The sequence below is a fragment of the Lytechinus pictus genome, chromosome 2 (genome assembly GCF_037042905.1).
Source record: "Lytechinus pictus isolate F3 Inbred chromosome 2, Lp3.0, whole genome shotgun sequence".
Classification (NCBI taxonomy): Eukaryota; Metazoa; Echinodermata; class Echinoidea; order Temnopleuroida; family Toxopneustidae; genus Lytechinus; species Lytechinus pictus.
The window spans coordinates 22,221,206-22,240,394 of NC_087246.1; the positions used below are offsets into that span (position 1 = coordinate 22,221,206).

Genomic DNA, 19,189 nt, shown 5'->3' on the forward strand with positions numbered 1-19,189 from the left:
GCATTTATCATTTATAAACAAATAAATGGGCTTGTTCCAATTTTCGCCATTCCAGGCCTCATTTCATGTAATTTACTGTCATGGTATCTTTGCCATCCAAAAGTAACATCTGAGTTTACAATAGCTCAACAGCCAATCAGAATCAAGGATTTCATTGTAGTTACCATTGAATGGCAAAGAATCCATGATAGTAGATACATTTGTGCAAAGAGGACCCGGGGGCCGTTTCATAAAGCTGTTCGTAAGTTAAGAGCGACTGGTGAACCCTTCTTGCGCGCTAAACCATCGCCAATTCAATATACCATTTACTACAAGAAAGGTTCACCAGTCGTTCTTAAAGTCGCTCTTAACTTACGAACAGCTTTATGAAACACCCACCTGAACTATGCACTGATTTCAGTTCAGTGCCATGATGTATTGCCTAGCAGGGCAGGACTGCAACACAAAGCTTAGCAATCGATTGCAAATTAAATTTACGATTGATAGCATTGACCGCTGACAATGTACAGTCCAGTGTGAGAATCAATTTTACGATCAGGCGCTGAACTTTGTGTTATGAGACCTAGGACTAGTTACTTTAGACATGTTTGACTTAAATAGAAACAACTTGGGATGCCTTTAATCAATACCTTTTTTACCAGAGAAACATAGTTTTTAAAGATGTTTAGTTCCATCAAGTTTTGTCAGACATAAAGCACACATCTTTCAGAACATAAATCCTCTCCAACCTCCTCCCCCCCTCTCTCTTTCTCTCCTGTCTCCATCCATCTTCTCCTTCTCTTACTTTTCATTTATTTAAATTTTTTAAGAGTGGAGGTACTACACGTGCACTCATAAATAGACTACAGAGCAATTCGTCCTATTTATTTGTTTTCTTTACCTTAATTTTTTTTATATATAAATTAATTATTGCTGTCATTTTCTGACTACCATTCTGCTAGCATCTAAATTCTTAAGATTTCTTTCCTCAAATTCTGAAGGTGTTTTCACCAAAGCCATTTTTTTTTTATTCTAGCGAATCTCTACAATTTTCATTTGTGAAATCTTTTGTTTGCCCCAATGTTGTGTTGTTGAATGTTTCATAAACAGTGCTTCCCCTGCATGGAGACTTCGGAGTATCATCTCTTTCATCTCTACAGTTTCAACTTTCACCCTCTGTGCTTCAGAAATCAAATAATTGTTCCAATTGAATAAGATTCCTTCTCATCACTAATCCATGTTATGCCGCTTATAAAGGTCATGACTATGCTTTTGAATATCTCTTTGTTGGTGGTGGTTGTCATATTTTCATATAGGAGCCTGTTGGTCCCTGTATCACAATACTTCGTAATTAACTGTGCAATTAATTTATATGAACAAGGGTACATAATGATAATTGCTATTAATTTTAAAATGATCCTTGTGATTAATCTGTATATGCTATATAATATAGGACCCAGGATGTTATGCAGGTCTTTTTTAATTTTGCAATGATCTGTGCTCTTACATTATTTGTTTGTTTACTGATAATGAAATATAGCCATGTTGAAATTGAAATATGAATTATTACTGCTTAGCAAAATTAAGGGACCTCTCTGATGATAGTGAATGATCTATCATAAAATCAGAGCCAGAATGAACATCTCTGATGACATCGGGCGATCCGGGGTCTGTACTCTTAGCCTGCCATCTCCAGTCGTTCTTTGATGAATTGCGCGTCTTCATCTCGCGTCTCTCGATGGTTCGCGTGACTTTAGCTCTTATCTCGTCTGGTGAAAGAGGCTGCCATTCATCCATGCCGCTGCATGCGATTTGTTCCAGGTCGGCAGGTATCTCCCCATCATCCCTGTATAATGATGCATAGTTCAGAAACTATATCTTTCTTTCAGGAATAAAATGTTTCATCATGAGAAAGTATATGTTCCTCTGTTCAGAAAATATCTCAGGAAACATATTTCATTTCTTCATTCTGAAAAAAGATGTTTGATCAGTCAGAAAAAATGTATGATTTGCTTGAAAACTTATTTCATATTCAATAATCATTCAGAAATTAGATATTTAACCAATTGAAAATATATGTGTCTTCATTCAGAGAATGAATATTTATCTTATCAACGATGTAGATTTATAAATCAAGAATCCAAACTTACTTTGAAATTTTCACTAATATTATTGTTTCATAATTTTGAAAATGTTTCATCATTACCAATGAGACCTATTTTTTATCATTCAGATTATACAGTATATATATTTGATCTTATCTAGATTTATTAAGTACTTATATCCTCTTTCAGTAAATACTTGTATCTTTCATTATCTAGAAAATGTATAGTTCAACATTGAGTAAAAAGTGTTTTGAAAATAAGGATGAATGCTTTGTATAATGTAAATCTCAACTAAAGGGACATTTCTATTTTCTGTATCGGGTGAAGCTATGTAAATTTTTGTTTCACAGATATTCCTGTTGAAAATTTGCAAAGTTTGAGTGATTGTGTACATCTTTAGCCATTTTAATGATGTATTTTTCATCTTTGAAATTATTATAATATTGTTATAATTATTATTAATGTAATTTAATCCATTAATATATTCATTTATTTATTTATTCATTTCTCCTTCCTTCCTTCCTTTCTTTATTAGATTATTTATTTATTTCATTTGTTTCAGTTACATTTTTTTTTTTTTTTTGGGGGGGGGGACACCCCCTTCCCATCTGAATGTGTTCTTACTCTTACCCGACTGGGGGTGGTACGATAGACACGGCAACGGGGGACTTTGGGCGTAGTTTGGCCGTGATGACACTCCCCTGCTGAGCTGCTGCCAACTTCTTTGAGGAACTATTCTTCTTTTGCCTCTGCAAAAAATAAAATTTCATTGGTAAATAACGCAATAGGGAACTCCATCCCCAAAAAGTTGATTTTAATAAAGTGTATTAAAATAAAAACAAGTGTAAAATAGTAAGAAAGCAATAGTGTTGCTAAATTTTATGAAACAGTGTTATATTATCCCTATATTATGCACATCCTAGTCGGTATTAAGCAAATGAGGGAAACGAAAATGTCATCCACTCACTATCTCTTTTATATTTCATTATATGAAACATGGAACATTTTATTTTTCTCCTCGTTATAATGTGGAAAAAAGTCTTATTCCTCCTTGAACATCGTGTATTTCACCTCAATGAGAGGCTTGATCTCTAGTATTTCCTGGGCAGAAAGATATACTTTGGTATGAAATGATTCTAAGCAGGTTGAATATTTCCAGTTACGAAGTATTAATAAAATTGTGGGGTTTTTTCCTCCTGGAATGAATGCATAAAAAAGGGTAATATCTCACTCGATGTTGATGAAAAGCTTCAACGAGTAGGATATCGTTACAAAGGAACTCGGCCAATCCCAGGTACGCCATCGCGTTCTGATCGTTGATAGAACCTCCGCAGCCAAGCCTGTTCGTCACCGTTGATGAATCGCAGCCAAGTTTGCGGAGGAATGCGACGATACGACGGAAGGCATTGTCGAGATCTTTGCGAAACATCTTGTACCGGTTCTGAGCCGCGTCTGCCGCCAGAGTAGTTTCTGCTACCTTTACCTAGAAGGACCATTGTAGCGTTAAATCCTTAAAATTATTATGTCATTCTATTTATTTGGCCATGGAATCCAGGAGGAAAACGTAAAAGGGGTAGACCAAAAACAACGTGGAGCTAGGAGAACTGTTGAGAAGGAAAGAAATACCTACGGATGGAAGAGTTGGAATTAGGCCAGGGGTTGTGCTAGAGACCGCCAAAAATGGAAAGAAAGCGTGGAGGCCTTATGTGCCACAGGGCACGAATGAGGATAGTAGTAGTAGTAGTATTTATTTGGCCATGTTGTTATTTGTTTTTATGTTATATATCGGCATGATTAATGCGTTGAATGTACAGTGCTGGAAAATGGAAACGGCCTCTCGAGTTAAAACCTGGGTAATATAGCGCGCCTGGCAATAGATTATTGCTAGAGAAATGGTGCTGATTATTCTTATTTTTGTTATTATTATTCTTATTATTGTTGTTATTATCATTATGATTAATAATATTATTTGTATAATTTATCATCATGATTACATTTTGTGACATTATAAAACGCTTTTACCTCCAAATCCTTCATGATATTGACTCTCTGTCCTACCAGTTGAATACCCTGGTTAATGAACATTTTCATGTCTTTTCTTAATGATTGATTCCTGAGCGTGAATGCCTCCACATCGCAATCAAGCTCGCTCTTGTAATTGAAGAGAGCAAAGGCCACGCCCTCTTTCTTGATGAACTCGCGGACGAGTTGATCGAGGTCGGCCTCGCCCGCGTACACTTTCAGGCGCTCGAAGACAGCTTCATATCCCTTGATCTCCTCTTGGTGAAGACATGTTTTGCTGCTCTTGGCTATGGAAAATACAGTGGAAAATGTATACAAAGCGTAAATAATCGTAAAGCTCACATGGTATACTCGTCATAACTGGTAAGACGGAGACCACGAGTTATATAGTAATACCCACAGGTCATACGAGCCATCTATCTATTGTTACTGGGGGTGTTGTGACAATGCTCAGCACCCCCAGTAACAATAGAATAATCCTCCGTGGATAGGTCCATGATACGAGCCAAAGAAACCGTACAGGCCACGTCAACAGCAGGAGTCATAAAGACCACGAGCCATGCAACTCACGAGCTACAGATTATCTGCCCACGAGTATACTGCCCCCTCCCCCGGATGTCCTACTCCTTGTCATACTTCCCAAGAGTAATACCTACGGGTCCATAGGCGGATCCAGCTTTTGGCGAAAGGGGGGGGGGGCGCACTGCCGAGCGGCGCACATATTTTTGCACTTCACCGGCGCCATAAAAGAAAATGTTGAAAAAGGGGTGAAGTCTGACCCTGTCAAATGCTCTTTTCAAAATGTAGGATTTCCAGTCATGCCATTTTGCATGACCACACGCAGATAATATTTCCGGGGGGGGGGGGGGGGGGCAAGACTCGAAAATTTGGTGCACATCTCACATTTGCACATTTTTCATAGTTTTCATGAAATGTTAAGGAAAAAAAACTTGTTTTTCACAACAGCAGATCGCGAATGTGCCCCCCCCCCCCTTTCCCCCTTGCTGCGTACGACCTAGTCCAGATTGGACCTTGTTGTTTGGAAGTGCTTTTTCCCAAAGCTAACATAGAGGGCACATGTCTCCCAATCTCTAATCAGCGCCAATCCACTCATCGGGAGGGAAGATGAGTGGATTGGCGCTGATTAGAGATTGGGAGACATGTGCCCTCTATGATAGCTTTGGGAAAAAGCACTTCCAAGCAACAAGGTCCAATCTGGACTACGTACGACCATTCTCTGAAGTCCACTTAAACATATCTCATTATAACAGAAAATATACATCAATTTAAACATATAATCTTTCTAAAACATATATAGAGAGAGATTGAAAAACTTATTAAAGAAAGAAACAAGCAAAAAGTAGCACAAATTATGCATGTTATGTGCAATTTCAAAATCTCGTGTATTAACCCTTTTATTGCGATGAGGCCAATACTTTTGTATATCAATAGAGATACAAGTTTTTTTTTACTATATGTATATGTATACACAGGAGCGTCGATCCTTTTTTTAAGATTTGGGGGGCAAAATCATGAATCAACTTTCCAAAGGCGCTCGATATCACACGAAACAAACAAACTCACACAAACACACACACACATATGCATATATATATATATATTTATATGACTCATGAGATAGAAACACATATCTCACCAACAAATTAATGCGAGCGCGAAGCGCGAGCTGAAATTTTTTAGTATACTGACCTGAAAACAGGAAAAAGGTGCATGTTTGTAGTAATTCATGAGGAGGATACATATCTCACTACACAGATAATGCGAGTGCCGAGGGCGAGCTGAAATTTCTTTATATTCTGACCAGAAAGCTTGATATTCTATGCATTTTTGGTACCAATGATTAAGATGGGTATCTAAAAAAAACAATAGATGCGAGCGCGAAGCGCGAGCTTAAAATTTTGATATTTCGATCTGAAAAAATGACAGTTTAATGGACGTTTGTAATAAAGAACAAGATAATATCCAGCAAAAGATTATTGCAAATCGAAGCGGGAGTTCTTTTGACGTTTAGTCCTGAAAAAGGGACATTCTATTCACCTATTTAATCATGAAAAGTATGGGGTTCTGCTACAGAAATGATGCGAGCGCGAAGCGCGAGCTGAAACTTTTTATATTCCAATCTGAGAAGCGGATAATTTAAGCACGATTTTAAATAAAGAACGAGTTGTGTAGCTCAATCTCAATATACGACTGGTTGCGTAATTATACACTCCCGGTGCTAGCAACGGGTTTTAGCAAAGTTTTGGGCTAAAATATCGAATCATCTTCATAAAAAACTATAGTAGCTGTCTTAAACTAAAGGCCATAGAGGTGGCACAATGTGGAATGTGTAAAGAAGAAAAGTGACTGACCTTCTTTTTATTAAAGCATTGGAAAATAAGATCAAAGTTAAAGGATTTGCTCTACGCTTTTGTATGATTCTGGGATTTTTTAAATAAATTAAAGATTTCATGACATCTGTCATTCTGTGGGCAACTGCCCCGCCCCAGTCCACTCTGTAAGGGCATGCAATAAGCTTTGTTATGTCCATTCAACAATAAAATGTATAACCAGGTGCCGCTGATCATTCTTGACCGGCGCCGATCTAGATTTGGTTGGCAATAGGCCCTTCTTCATTATTCTACCGGCGCCTATTTATTGGAACCAGGGGACGCTGATTATTCTTGACCGGCGCCGATTTAGAATAACTAGTGCTGATTATTTTTACCGACGTCACGTAAGATTCAGGCAGCGGCAATTCATAATTGACTGGCGCCGATTTAGAACCAGGAGGCGCCGATTATTCTTGACTGGCGCCGATTTTTAACCAGGTGGTGCTGAATATTCTTGCCCGGCGCCGATTTAGATTTAGGTGGAGCTGATTTTTCTTGATCGGCGCCGGTTTTGACTCTGGCAGCGCCGATTTATAACCAGATGGCGCTGATTATTCTTGACCAGCCCCGATTTAGATATAGGTGGCGCTGATTATCCTTGATCGGCGCCGGTTACGAACTCAGGCAGCGCCGATTTTTCTTTACCGGCGCCGATTTATAACCAGATGGCGCCGTTTATTCTAGCCCGGCGCCGATTTAGATTTAGGTGGAGCTGATTATTCTTGATCGGCGCCGGTCAATACTCTGGCAGCGCCGATTTATAACCAGATGGCGCTGATTATTCTTGTCCGGCCCCGATTTAGATTTAGGTGGCGCTGATTATCCTTGATCGGCGCCGGTTAAGAACTCAGGCAGCGTCGATTTTTCTGTACCGGCGCCGATTTATAACCAGATGGCGCCGATTATTTTTATCTGGTGCCGATTTAGATTTAGGTGGCGCAGATTATCCTTGATCGGCGCCGGTTACGACTCTGGCAGTGCCGATTTATAACCAAATGGCGCTGATTATTCTTGTCCGGCGCCGATTTAGATTAAGGTGGCACTGATTATTCTTGATTGGCGCCAGTTATATGCAGGCAGCGCACTGCTGATTATTTTTAACAGGCGAAGTTGTTGGGAAAAGGGTAGTTAAAAGAAAAGATAAGGAAGATGATATGATTGTGCTTTGCTGGGGGATAGTCTTTCCTTACTGTTGCTAATATTATATCAGTGTATAATTTTTTTAAGCGGCGCCTTTTCTTTTCTTTCCTTTATTTTTATTTTGTCAAGCAGCGCCTTTTTTTCTTTTACTTGTCTTTTATTTTTTATGAGCGGCGCCTTCGGCGCCGTTCAAATATTAGGGGGGGCGCGTGCCCCCTGCGCCACCCCCTGGATCCGCCACTGGGGTCGTACTGTGAGGAGACACATGACACACAAGCCTGACACTCGGTGTAAAAGGCCCCCAGGGCCCCCATAAACTTTATGCCAACAAGTATACAATCCGATGCGCAGATTCAGTTTTTGGATATATTGTCAACACCGCCTCCCCCCCCCCCCCCCCGGCTCCCCCTCGACATTATGCATAAAATCATTGTGCTCTTTTAATTCTTCATAAAAATAAAATTACAAACCAGAGAAATGCGTGTACCTAGTTTTTGTTTTGTTCTCTCCGATGCAGCTTTTAGGAGATGCGATCTATCTTGGGTCTTCAGATTCATGAAGTCTTTGAGACGTTGATCATGAGCTAGAAGACGAGTCAAGCCTTTTACCTCGTTATTATAAGCCATCTCATCCTTTTCATTTCGTTCCCTAATCGTCGACATCCGAGCTAGACATTCCTCCCTGCACAGGGAAAATTACGATATTGACATAAGATTCGAGTTTTGACCACGGGATCATGAGTGGATTAGTAATAATGAAATGTTTTTTTTTTTTTTTATATACTCATATCGTGTCCACCCATCTCACTAAAGTATTTAAAATGTATGCATATACTTAACACTAGCAAAGCTTGCTTTTGCGAATTGAAAGCTTGCAAGAGGATAGACATAACAATTTAAATGTCTATTGTCTTTTCCTTGGTATTAGTAACCAGAGTAACACAACCACACTGCAAAACTCTGGTGTTGATTTAACACCAGCCCGGAATCTATTATGTCCACACCAGAGAAGTGTTAAACAACACCAGTTTCGTTTTGGTCTAACACCAGATAGGTGTTTATGCAACACCAATTAGTATTAAAACAGCATCGGTTTGATTCCAAAACTGGTGTTGTTTCAATACTTCTCTGGTGTGGACATAATATATAGATTCCGGGCCGGTGTTAAATCAACACCGGAGTTTTTGCAGTGCAAGAATTCTCTTATTCTTTCCTTCTTTCTTTCTTTCTTTCCTTCCTTCCTTATGAAATATGTTTTTTTTATACTTTTAACATAACATTTTTTATACTCCTATCGTGTCCACCCATCTCATTAAAGTATTTTAAATGTATGCATACTTAACACTAGCAAAGCTTGCTTTTGCTAATTGAAAGCTTGCAAGAGGATAGACATAACAATTTAAATGTCTATTGTCTTTTCCTTGGTTTGGATTGGCTGAGAATCGCAGATATTAGTCTGACTGTTTCAATGGTTACCATGAAACGCCCCCCCTCCCTCCCCTAGACTTCGTAATAGGCATAATGTGATTTGATGTGGAAGAGGTTCATCGTGGTGAAGGATTGAGTAGAAGAAATAGCCAGCTGTCTGGTTGCCTGACGAAGTCTAGCAGCTTGCAGACAAAACATCGCTTTCCTACTACGTTTGATACATCGTGAGACAACTGGTTATTTCTTCTACTCAATTGCCGTGATTGTTGTTCATTAACTGTTGACAGAGTGAATTTACACTTGGTAACTAAATTTGAATAAAAAAGGGAGATTTTTTTTCTTCGTAAATTTGAACTTTGTGAATATGGATCATTAACCTGCGTACCTACATCACTATTACATCACATATTTCGCTCAATACCCATTACCCAGAGAGATATCAGCGATAATAACTCCTTACAACTTATTATTCAGAGCTTTCATATTCTCGGTCCGTTTTGTAACTCAAACTTTCATATTATATCTGGGTTTTTTGTTTAATGTTCTCTTAAAAAAACAATCTTTTTGAATTAGATTCATTCCTAAACTTTTATTAAGAAGGAATTGTGTATTATTCATGCATTGTTAAATAGGTATATGATTTTTTTTCAATAGGCTTGAGAGCCTCCTTACACAGTAAGAGGGGGAGTGGATCGAGGCCTCACACACACGCAAAGAATTTTAAGCGTAAATAGTTTTAACAGAAAATTTTTCGAATTTCCTCGAATACAATTGATAATTTGATTTCGTAATGTGGTAAATCTATAACAGAATATCTAATAAAGTACCTTGTTTTCTCATGAATAGTGGGGGATTTGCTCTTTTCTCTCGCTCTCAGTGTTTTTATTTTTTAGAATTATTATATTTGGGGGGATAATGAATCTTATCAAAATGCTGTTTACCTGCTTTCGTACGCAGCTGTAGACAACTGAATAATTTCATTCATCTTATTCTTGACATCACTCTGCTTCTTGAGGACTGTCTTGTATGTGTTTGTAAGAAGCCCAAGATCACGACGAATTTGATGTATGTTAGCACGAAGCTTGTTGTTGGTCGACAAGGCTTTGTTGAATGCGATGGTTCGCTGAAAGACACGTGTTTTATATTGTTTTTATAGGCCTTAATGAGGGGCGGCGCAAGTGTATCTCGATAAGAAGAAGAAGAGGAGGGGGACACGACCCAACTTAGACGATATTTTTCTGTATCAAATGTATTGTAGTATGGAGTTTCCCATGCCCCCACCCCTTTCGATACTTAAATTTATTGTTTTCTTCATTCTCTTTTCTTCCTTTTTTTCGTCTTACTCCCAGTGCCCCCTGTACCACCACACTGGATCTGACATATACCATCCCTTCAAAAGCAAATGATGTCGTTTGATCTTGTAATAAATTAACCCCTTGCTTTGAGTAGGCCCATTTTGACACGAATATATAATTTTCTCATTCCTGTAGTAAAAGTCAACAAAACCCCGAACATTTAGGTCGGGACTGGGGCCTGCCCCACTTTATAGTTAACGATATGATATCTTTAAGTTAATTACATTTGTCAAAGACGATTTTCATAGAATTCCCATAAAATATTCAGCCTCTTTTAGTTTATATACCACGTTCCATGTGAGAATTAATTACTTATGCAAAACCTTTTCACCATAAATCTTCAGAAATGGCTCCCCTAACTAGCAATTCGGTCCCTACAAAAACATTCGCTTGGTGTTATTTGCAATTTTATATCACTTTATTATTAGGCCTATGTGTAAATTACTGAAAGACTGGAAGATGGTATATACATATATGTATGCTACGGGTACTCTAAAAGTAAATGCGGTATCTATCTTGATGTTTTATGCCACACACCGAAGATTATAAATGTGTACATGCATATAAAACCAGAGTAGCATAGCAATGATTACCGGTGGTTTTTTTTTTCTTTCTAATAAACTATGGGATTTTTAGTTTATCAAGAAATTGTAATTGTAACCAATTAATCCACTCAAACAAGCTATCTATTTCAAAGTTCGAGACCCTATCTGACAAAAATGCACTTTATAGATCGAAAAGGGTCGAAAACATAAAAAATGGATAGGCAAAATAAATGGCAAGCTTAGTACCATGTATACCTTGTCTAGTTTTCCCTCAAGGAGTCTGATTTTCTTCCGACTTGTAAGATGGCGAACTTGATCAGCATCCCAACCTCCTTGAATACGAAGATGATTGAGACTAACCTCTGCCATGTCACTCAACTATACAAAGAAGATGAAGAAAGAAGAGAGGAGTAGAGACGATGGAAATGAAGAATATGAATGAAAAAAATATGAGGGGGAAGAAGAAGATGAAGAAAAGGGGAAGAAGAAGATGGAGGATGAGGAGGAGATGGAGGAGGAGGAAAAGGAGAAGACATAATATAAAATGAGCATGAAGCAAGAAAGGGATACCCACAGTGACGACACCATGATATTTTGATCGAGGGGGTTGGGGAGAGGACCACCTAAATGTAATGTCATTATTCTTACTAATATAGCAAGGATCATCCCTGGTATTAGTAACCAGAGTAACACAACCAAAAATTATCTCATTCTTTCTTTCTTTCTATCCGTCCTACTTTCCTTCCTTCCTTCCTTTCTTTACTTTGCTCTTTTTTTCCTTTTCTCCATTTTTAACTACTTTAAAAAAATCTTAGGGGCGATTAATACTACTACCCCAGGGCATAACAGAAAGAGTCTTTGTTCATAGATCGAAATATACTACATGAAGTAAGTCAAGATCTGAAAGCGTCATGCATAGTATTTCGAAGGAGGGCAATTTGAGCTAAATGTAATATGTGTTTCCTCATCTTCAGCAGGTTCAGCACTTTGAAAATTATAGTGAGTGGTCGATCGTCCCCTCCCCGACGGCGCCGCCCCTAATAATGACCATTATTATCATGTTTATACTTTTTATTATTATTACCTTCTTGTCCAGCATCTGTAGTTTATGCATTTCTTCTGAAATATGTCGGTCACCCTCCTCACATGTTTCTATCAAATCTTGCATTGTTTGAAGGTCACTATTTTCTCGTCTTTGATTGGCCTGACAGCCGATCACGTGCATATCCGTCTGAAACTCGGCTTTCTCTTTTTCCAGTGTTTCAATGAATTTCCTGCAGAGCAAAGTTCAAAAGCTCACTTTTGCGTGTTAATTTGTTTTTGTTTCGGAGGATATTGATAAGGGTGAATATCATGAAGAAGGAAAAGAAGAAGAAGATGATGATGGTGATGATGAAAACGATAATGATGATGAGGATGATACTGCTGAGGAAAGTGAGCAATAATAATAGAATAATTAACGAATGAATTAATATGTGCGTGGATATACGGTAAAATGGAATACAAAAATGAATATAAGATAAATAAATGAATTAAGTGAATGAATGAATGAATTAATTAATCGGTGAACAAATCAATGACTCATAGATACAAGCATAATCATAATTTGGTTATCTGCATTGAGCATGTTGAGTGGGAGTGCATACCTTTGTTTTCGCAGAATTTTACTTGACTCATCCAAATAGGCCCTCCGATCGTTCTCTACGATACGATATCGTTGACGAAGCTGAGCAAGCTCGGCCTCGGCGTTGACAAGGTCTTCCTGGTCGATCATGGTCGAGTATTCTTTGTTGTTCGATGTCATGTTCATCGTCAGTTTCTTTTCCCCAAACACGCAAGCCACTAAAGTGCGCTTGTTCTTAAACAGAAAGAATTACAATGAAATTATTTGAATAGGGTAATAAAGTAGGCCTAGTCATAGACGGATCCAGGGGCGAGGGGCCGCCCCTATTGGCTGCCTATATAGACAAAAAAAGAGAAAAGGGGAAAGTAAATAAAGAAAAATAAGGGAAAAGGAGAGGAGACGAAAAGAAGAGCAAATGGGAGGAGGAAGACGAATGAAATAAAATAAGATGGGGAAGACTTGGATAAATTAATCTTTCATGTCACTTTATACATTTTCGCTCGCGCTTCGCAGTCCCATTGCCCCCATTGCCTGTTCGATGACATACACATGTTTCTCAGTTGGCTGAAATGTAACTTAAATTACTTAGTTTTGAAGTCATTTTTTTATCATCCCTTGGTGTAGGCCCTATTCCATAAAATTCTCAAAATATCCCTTTTCAGGTCTGACTCAACTTATCAGCTAGTGCTGCTCTCTCACATTTTATAGTGAGATGTATATGTATTTGAATTCTAAAAAAATACTTAACATCCTCTTTTCATATCAGTTATTCAATTTCGACTTTCGCTTTGCGCTCGCAATAGAAATATATAAAACCATGCCATTCATCCTATTCATAATGCATAAATGTCCAGTTTTTAGGCCTTAATTAATATCAACAATTTCTGCACTCTCATTTAGTAGGCCTATAAGATTATCAAATTAGCTGATATCCTTCTCATGCATTCCTAATACTTAAATTGTCCCTAATTTTCTGATTGGAATTAATAATTTTCAGCTATATAATATCTATATCATGTTCATGATCACGAAAAGTGCTTAGAACGTCCAGTTTTTAGGTCAGAATATAAACAAATTTCAGCTCGCTCTCCGCTCTCGCATTATTTGATTGTTAAAACATGTATCGTCTTCCGCATGGGTAACTCCCAACAGTTAACAGGTCCCTTTTCGATCGGGCAAGTATACAATAAATTTTAGCTCGCGCTTCGCGCTCGTAAAAAATATTTTGATCTTGTTCATGATCACAAACTTATTGCTCAGAATTTGCCATTTTCAAGACACCATGAATACATGAAATTTTCAAATGTTTTAAGCTCATGTAGGCTCACACTAATTAATTAGGACATAATTATGAGATACAAATATCTTGTTTACAAGAATAAAGCTAGTCCTGACCATCCCTTCAAAGAAACCAACAAATCAGCTTTGAGCAGCCGATTGGGGAAAGTGTGGATGCCTTTTTCGCCCGGCCCTATTTGGAAAGCTGGATCTGCACCCTTTATTTCATCATATGGGGATTTTAACAATTTATCATTTTTTAAAATCCAAGTAGGACTATGTGTGTCCATGGTTCTTATGCTAGTAAGATCCTGGCTTTACGTTTTAAAAATCATCAATGAAGTTGCAATATTGCAAACAAGCCGAATAAAAACTCGTTTGCGAGGATTTATTTTTATTATGTACTTCTGTGAAAAACAAGTGCACACCAAGTTACCAATAATGCCTATAGCATTTCCATTTATTTGAAAGCAGGATAAAAGAGCATTGCACATTAAATGCCTTTCTCACAGACATATAGGTGCCGCGGCCGGGGATCGAACCCCGGACTTTTTATTTATAGCCATGCAGGCGCCTTATAGACCACACGGCCACTTGCATTGCATGATCGATGTATTGAATGAGGGGGTCTATCATAGTATTCAATCGAAACAATCATAAACTTGCTATTAAAATTACACATTTCCGGGCGAGTCGCTAAAATGAGTCACCCGCATTTCCCTCCGGGGGGGGGGGGGGGGTGCAGTCAAATGTATTGCTGTACACACGCATGGCCACATTTCCAAACACCCCCTAAACGAGTTTTTCTCTGTGTGCAAAATAACCCCCTAAACAAGTTTTTCGCGGGCTTTATTTTCACATTTTGGCCCCTAAACAAGTTGTCGCCAGAATATGACCCCGGGGAAAAAGCTTGGGGAAAAATACTCTAAACACGTTTGGCTAGTCTTTAAAAAAAAGCTTTGGAAAAAGCATACCCTAAATACGTTTGACCCTGCGATTGACCAGTCTTTCAAAACTAACGGGCCCCCTTTTTTGTTGAAAATGTGTGTTTTTTATACCCTTTACGAGTGCACGCGCGGCCCGCGCCCAAAACTGTTTTTTGACCCCTCGGGATTCCCCTTCCCTTTGTATTAGCTATAGGTAAAATACCTAATCAGGATATCTTTCTGAAACTCAGTCTTACATGAATAATTCGTTTAGTGGCAAATCTTGTTTGTTTATGTATTTATTTTCATAAAGAAAGAACAAATCGTCATATAAAATATGGAGGATGGCCCATTTCAGCGGTATTAAATACCACTGTTCTTCCATGGGGTCCTTTAGATCTAGGGGCAGAGAATTTACCCCCCCCCCCCCGTGGGTCTAAAAAGGCATAACAATATAACGAAATAGAAGGTACACACCATCTCACACACCCCCATGTGCACACAATGAAATGAATAAAAATTTCGTAGAGACCAGTTTTAGAGAGGCACTAAGATTCACATACTAGATCTAAATGATCTTTTCAAAGTAAGTTGATTTCTCTTAGTTAAAAATATCAAGATATACATTTATTGGGGGCAAGAATGACAAAAAATATATACGTGCCCCTCTGCTAAGGTCGTGTATATACGTAGTTGTTTTTTAAGAGTAGGCCTATATTCCCACATAATTGAAGTTAAACAGGTTCAAGGATATTAACTTTCTTCTGAAATAAGCCAGTATTAGTGTAGACATGATCAATACTTACAACTCGGATAATAATCATAATTTGTGCAGTTATCATATCTTTAAAAAAATAGGATAGGCCTAGATCTACATCTCCACTCCACTTCCCTGCTATAGTCTTTCATTAAATGTTTTTTTTTAAGAACATATAAGAGGCAGAAATTATGACAATGATTTTAAGAAAAAGGGTCAATGTAATAAGTCAGTTAATACAAGTCAGAACATATTTAACTTTTATTCGTAAAAATATTTTATTTTCAATTCTGAAAATAAATAGGGCTAATTACTCCAATCGTCACAGGAGTAGATGCAATACCAACAATAGCGTAATTTTTCACTTCTTAATTAATATGGTGGAATAGTTAAATTGTATATACTGTATACACGTCCTAAATCTAAATGGGTCTAATAAATTGAACCGGAACAGCCTTAATTGCACTAAAAAAAAAAGTTTAACTTATATAGGCCTACTTACCTTAACTGTGCTAGCTCGATCGATCCTCGACGCCGGATTCTGTGATTTTTATTTTAAAAATATGAGATATGGATGTATTATAGACTAATTACACGGTCAAACGTAAACGGGATGGTTTGTTTACATTTGACGTCATAATGGATGACCCCTGCGTGGTTGCCCTCGATTTATGGGGCACTTCGGGGGATGCATGGGTGGGCACCTTGGTGGGCACTCAAGCTAGATGAATTTAGGCCTATCTAAATTCGGGAATTCATGTCGTCCCTGAAAGCATATGGACCTGCTACACTGACGGGTTCATGCTGAAAGTCACTGAAAGTGAAAAATATCTCAGTTGTGTCCAAGTAAAGATTTTCATAGAAGTACATAATAAAAATAAATCCTCGCAAACGGAGTATTGCTGCTAAAAACTAGTGACGTACGTACGTCACGTACGTGCAGTCGCCGCTGGCTAACGTCAGCTTAATGGACGCCGCCATATTGCCAGATTCAGGCAGATTTGGCCCGCGCCCTCTCCGGCTAACGCTCGGCTAAAGCTCGAACGCCATTCACCCATACACTAATTCCCCTTGATTACCGTTGTTAAAAACCTCTGTCAAATCTTTTCCAGCATTTTTATGAATTAGCGATTGATGTTTTTCCGTTTATCAGATATCCTTCATTATACACATATTTTTTTCATATTTATAACATTTTTATTTTAATCACAATTTTAGTCCAAACGCGGGTCAGTTTTTGTTAACCCACGTTGTTTGTGCATGCCCACGTATAGCCTTACGCGTATTGAAAGGAATGATGTTGGGTCGAAAAACAGAATTGTTATTGTTTGTTCCTTGTTTGTTGGGGATGAAACTATGATGGCGACCAGTCACGTTTGACTGTACCGCCAAATAGTTAAGATTAATTAATTAAGGTCAAGGTGAGATAAGAGAAATGAGCAAGGGGCATTGTGGTGGGGGAGGGGGAGAGGGAGAGAGGGGGGGGGGGGGGTCACGAGGGCCGAGTGGGGATACAGTTTCATCATGCAGTACAGGGCGTCGATGAACACTTTTATTTTTTTCTCCAAAATATGGAAAGTGACAGAATAATCAGAAAAAGGTTGATTGGTTCTGATTTTGAAAAAAAAAACAGAATTTATCAAGATTGCTGTTATTCTTCATGGTTGTAGAATTTAATTTAGTTTCTCTGATAAGTATAATTCTTTCAAACAACTCAAATTTTGATTAATCGTATTTCATTTATTTCACTCTTTTCTTTCGCCTCGTTTTTTTTTCTTCCAAAAAACCAGGGAGCTGAAAAATATGAGAGCTAGAACCTAAAGATATGGGGTAGCTATGACGTTGGAGGGGGCGCAGCCTCATGCACTTGCAGATCCAAATCAATTTTCACAGGGGACACTTAGAGTAGCCCCTATTTCTTTAATATTATTTTTACAAGCAAAAAGAAGTCAATGAAGACATCAGGCCACCGACAGCTGCCTCGTCAAAGGGGGGGGGGGTCGATTATTTTGAGTATTTTTTTTTCATTTTGTCCTCAATAAGGGGGGGGGGTTCAATTAATTCTATATACACTTCTATTGTCTTTATATATGGGGGGGTCTGCTACTGAGCATGTTTTTAAAAGGGCTTAATAAGGGGCTTAATACAACAGAAATTGTACGATTTAATACAATAAAATGTATCATCGAGGTTAATACTAAATTAATACATAATTATTAATTGTTTTAATTGAAAATGAAAATAATAAAGGCACCCATAGATCTTAACATCTCATAAATACAGGCCTAAACCTGTATTGGAAGTTGAACAGGCATAAAGTATAAATGTTTAGCTATATAGCTGATGCTTTGATCCCGCAACCAAATAATGTTATCATAAACTAGTAGATGTTATATCAGTCATGTCAGTGGCGTAACAAGTGAAAATAATTGAGGGTACTACGATATGGCGTATCAGGCAAAATTTATAAAATATATAGTTGCAAGCAAGCGACATAAGCATAATTTTGACTTTTGGTTACAAAAATCCAATTGAACAATTTCGCAAGATTCTCTTACCTTTTCCTTTTTTTTCTTGTTCGTGAATTGGGGGCATGCAAGACCCCACCCCCCCCCCCCCATACAGCACCACTCTTGTTGTCACTGTCTAAAATTTGATTTAAACTTTGAGAATTTGAATTTCTTATCTAAGTAATCCAAAGGGATATAAGACAAAAATATTTGCAGATTACTTATTTCAAAGTATTTTATACCTATAACTCGACTCCCCAACTCTGCTCTAGCTGCACTGCACGTTGCCTAACGGCCTTCCACCAAAGGGCCAGGCCGACTCGCCCCGTGAGCAAGTGACCGCGTTCGCGTAAGTTCACCCGAAGCCATGACTGAATTCTGACCATAAACATCACCTAACTAATCACTCTCTGACAATATTTCAAAGTATCTTTTATTACAGTCGATCCTTTGGGCCATTAAACGATAATATTTCCAATGTTATCATGACAAACAATTTTAATGAGATAGTGGCATTGTAGAAAAAACAAATTTATAAGCACGAAATGGCACCAGATAAATCATCAAACATACAGCGCAGCGTTCGGGACTGGTGAGTGGTACGGCTCTCTTGGAGTTTTCGCCCCGACGAATTCGGCGAAAACGCTACCATTGCGCCGTGCGAATGTTCAATCTGCGGCTCTCAATCAGAGACTTGAATGTCTCTTTTTGCATTATCGAAAATGTATCATAGACTTTGTTTGATTTGTTTACAAGTAAGTTGCATATCCGTCGTGATAATTAGGAAAATCCATGATGTCTTCTTCTAATTCTGTAAAAATTACCTCTTCAAAGTGCCTGTGTCAGAAAATTGCCGGAAATCGTAAAAACTTGCCTAAAATGTCTCTTTTTGAAAGTTCATCCATGGTCTGGAAAAAAATGTTATAATTTATGTAGACGTATACCGTAAACAAATACATCCTCGATCACTGAAATGAAGTGTTTGCTAAGCTTTTATATCTCAGACCGCGTTACCATGGCAACTTGGGAAAACCTTTATTTTTTACTAATAAAATTCTGGTTTTAAGGGTCATTTTAGAGACATAAAACTAACCATATTTTGAAGTATTGGGTTTAAATTTCACATAA

General features: G+C 38.0%; 1 protein-coding gene across 2 annotated transcripts; it reads right to left on the reverse strand.

Annotated features, from left to right (window-relative positions):
• Positions 1 to 359: 359 nt before the first annotated feature.
• Positions 360 to 19,011, reverse strand: LOC129283006 (coiled-coil domain-containing protein 63-like). 2 transcript variants are annotated; one of them, XM_064113245.1, is made up of 10 exons: positions 18,304 to 19,011; positions 12,613 to 12,824; positions 12,051 to 12,240; positions 11,222 to 11,344; positions 10,008 to 10,189; positions 8,127 to 8,320; positions 4,107 to 4,393; positions 3,316 to 3,567; positions 2,715 to 2,833; positions 360 to 1,825 (listed from the first exon to the last, which is right to left on the reverse strand). In XM_064113245.1, exons 2-10 carry the CDS (start codon positions 12,774 to 12,776, stop codon positions 1,546 to 1,548), a joined length of 1,791 nt encoding a protein of 596 aa, XP_063969315.1. In that variant the 5' UTR covers positions 12,777 to 12,824; positions 18,304 to 19,011; the 3' UTR covers positions 360 to 1,545. The 2 variants fall into 2 exon arrangements, with proteins under 2 accessions (XP_063969315.1, XP_063969307.1); XM_064113237.1 differs by having other exon boundaries at positions 494 to 1,825; positions 18,886 to 19,008.
• Positions 19,012 to 19,189: the final 178 nt, after the last annotated feature.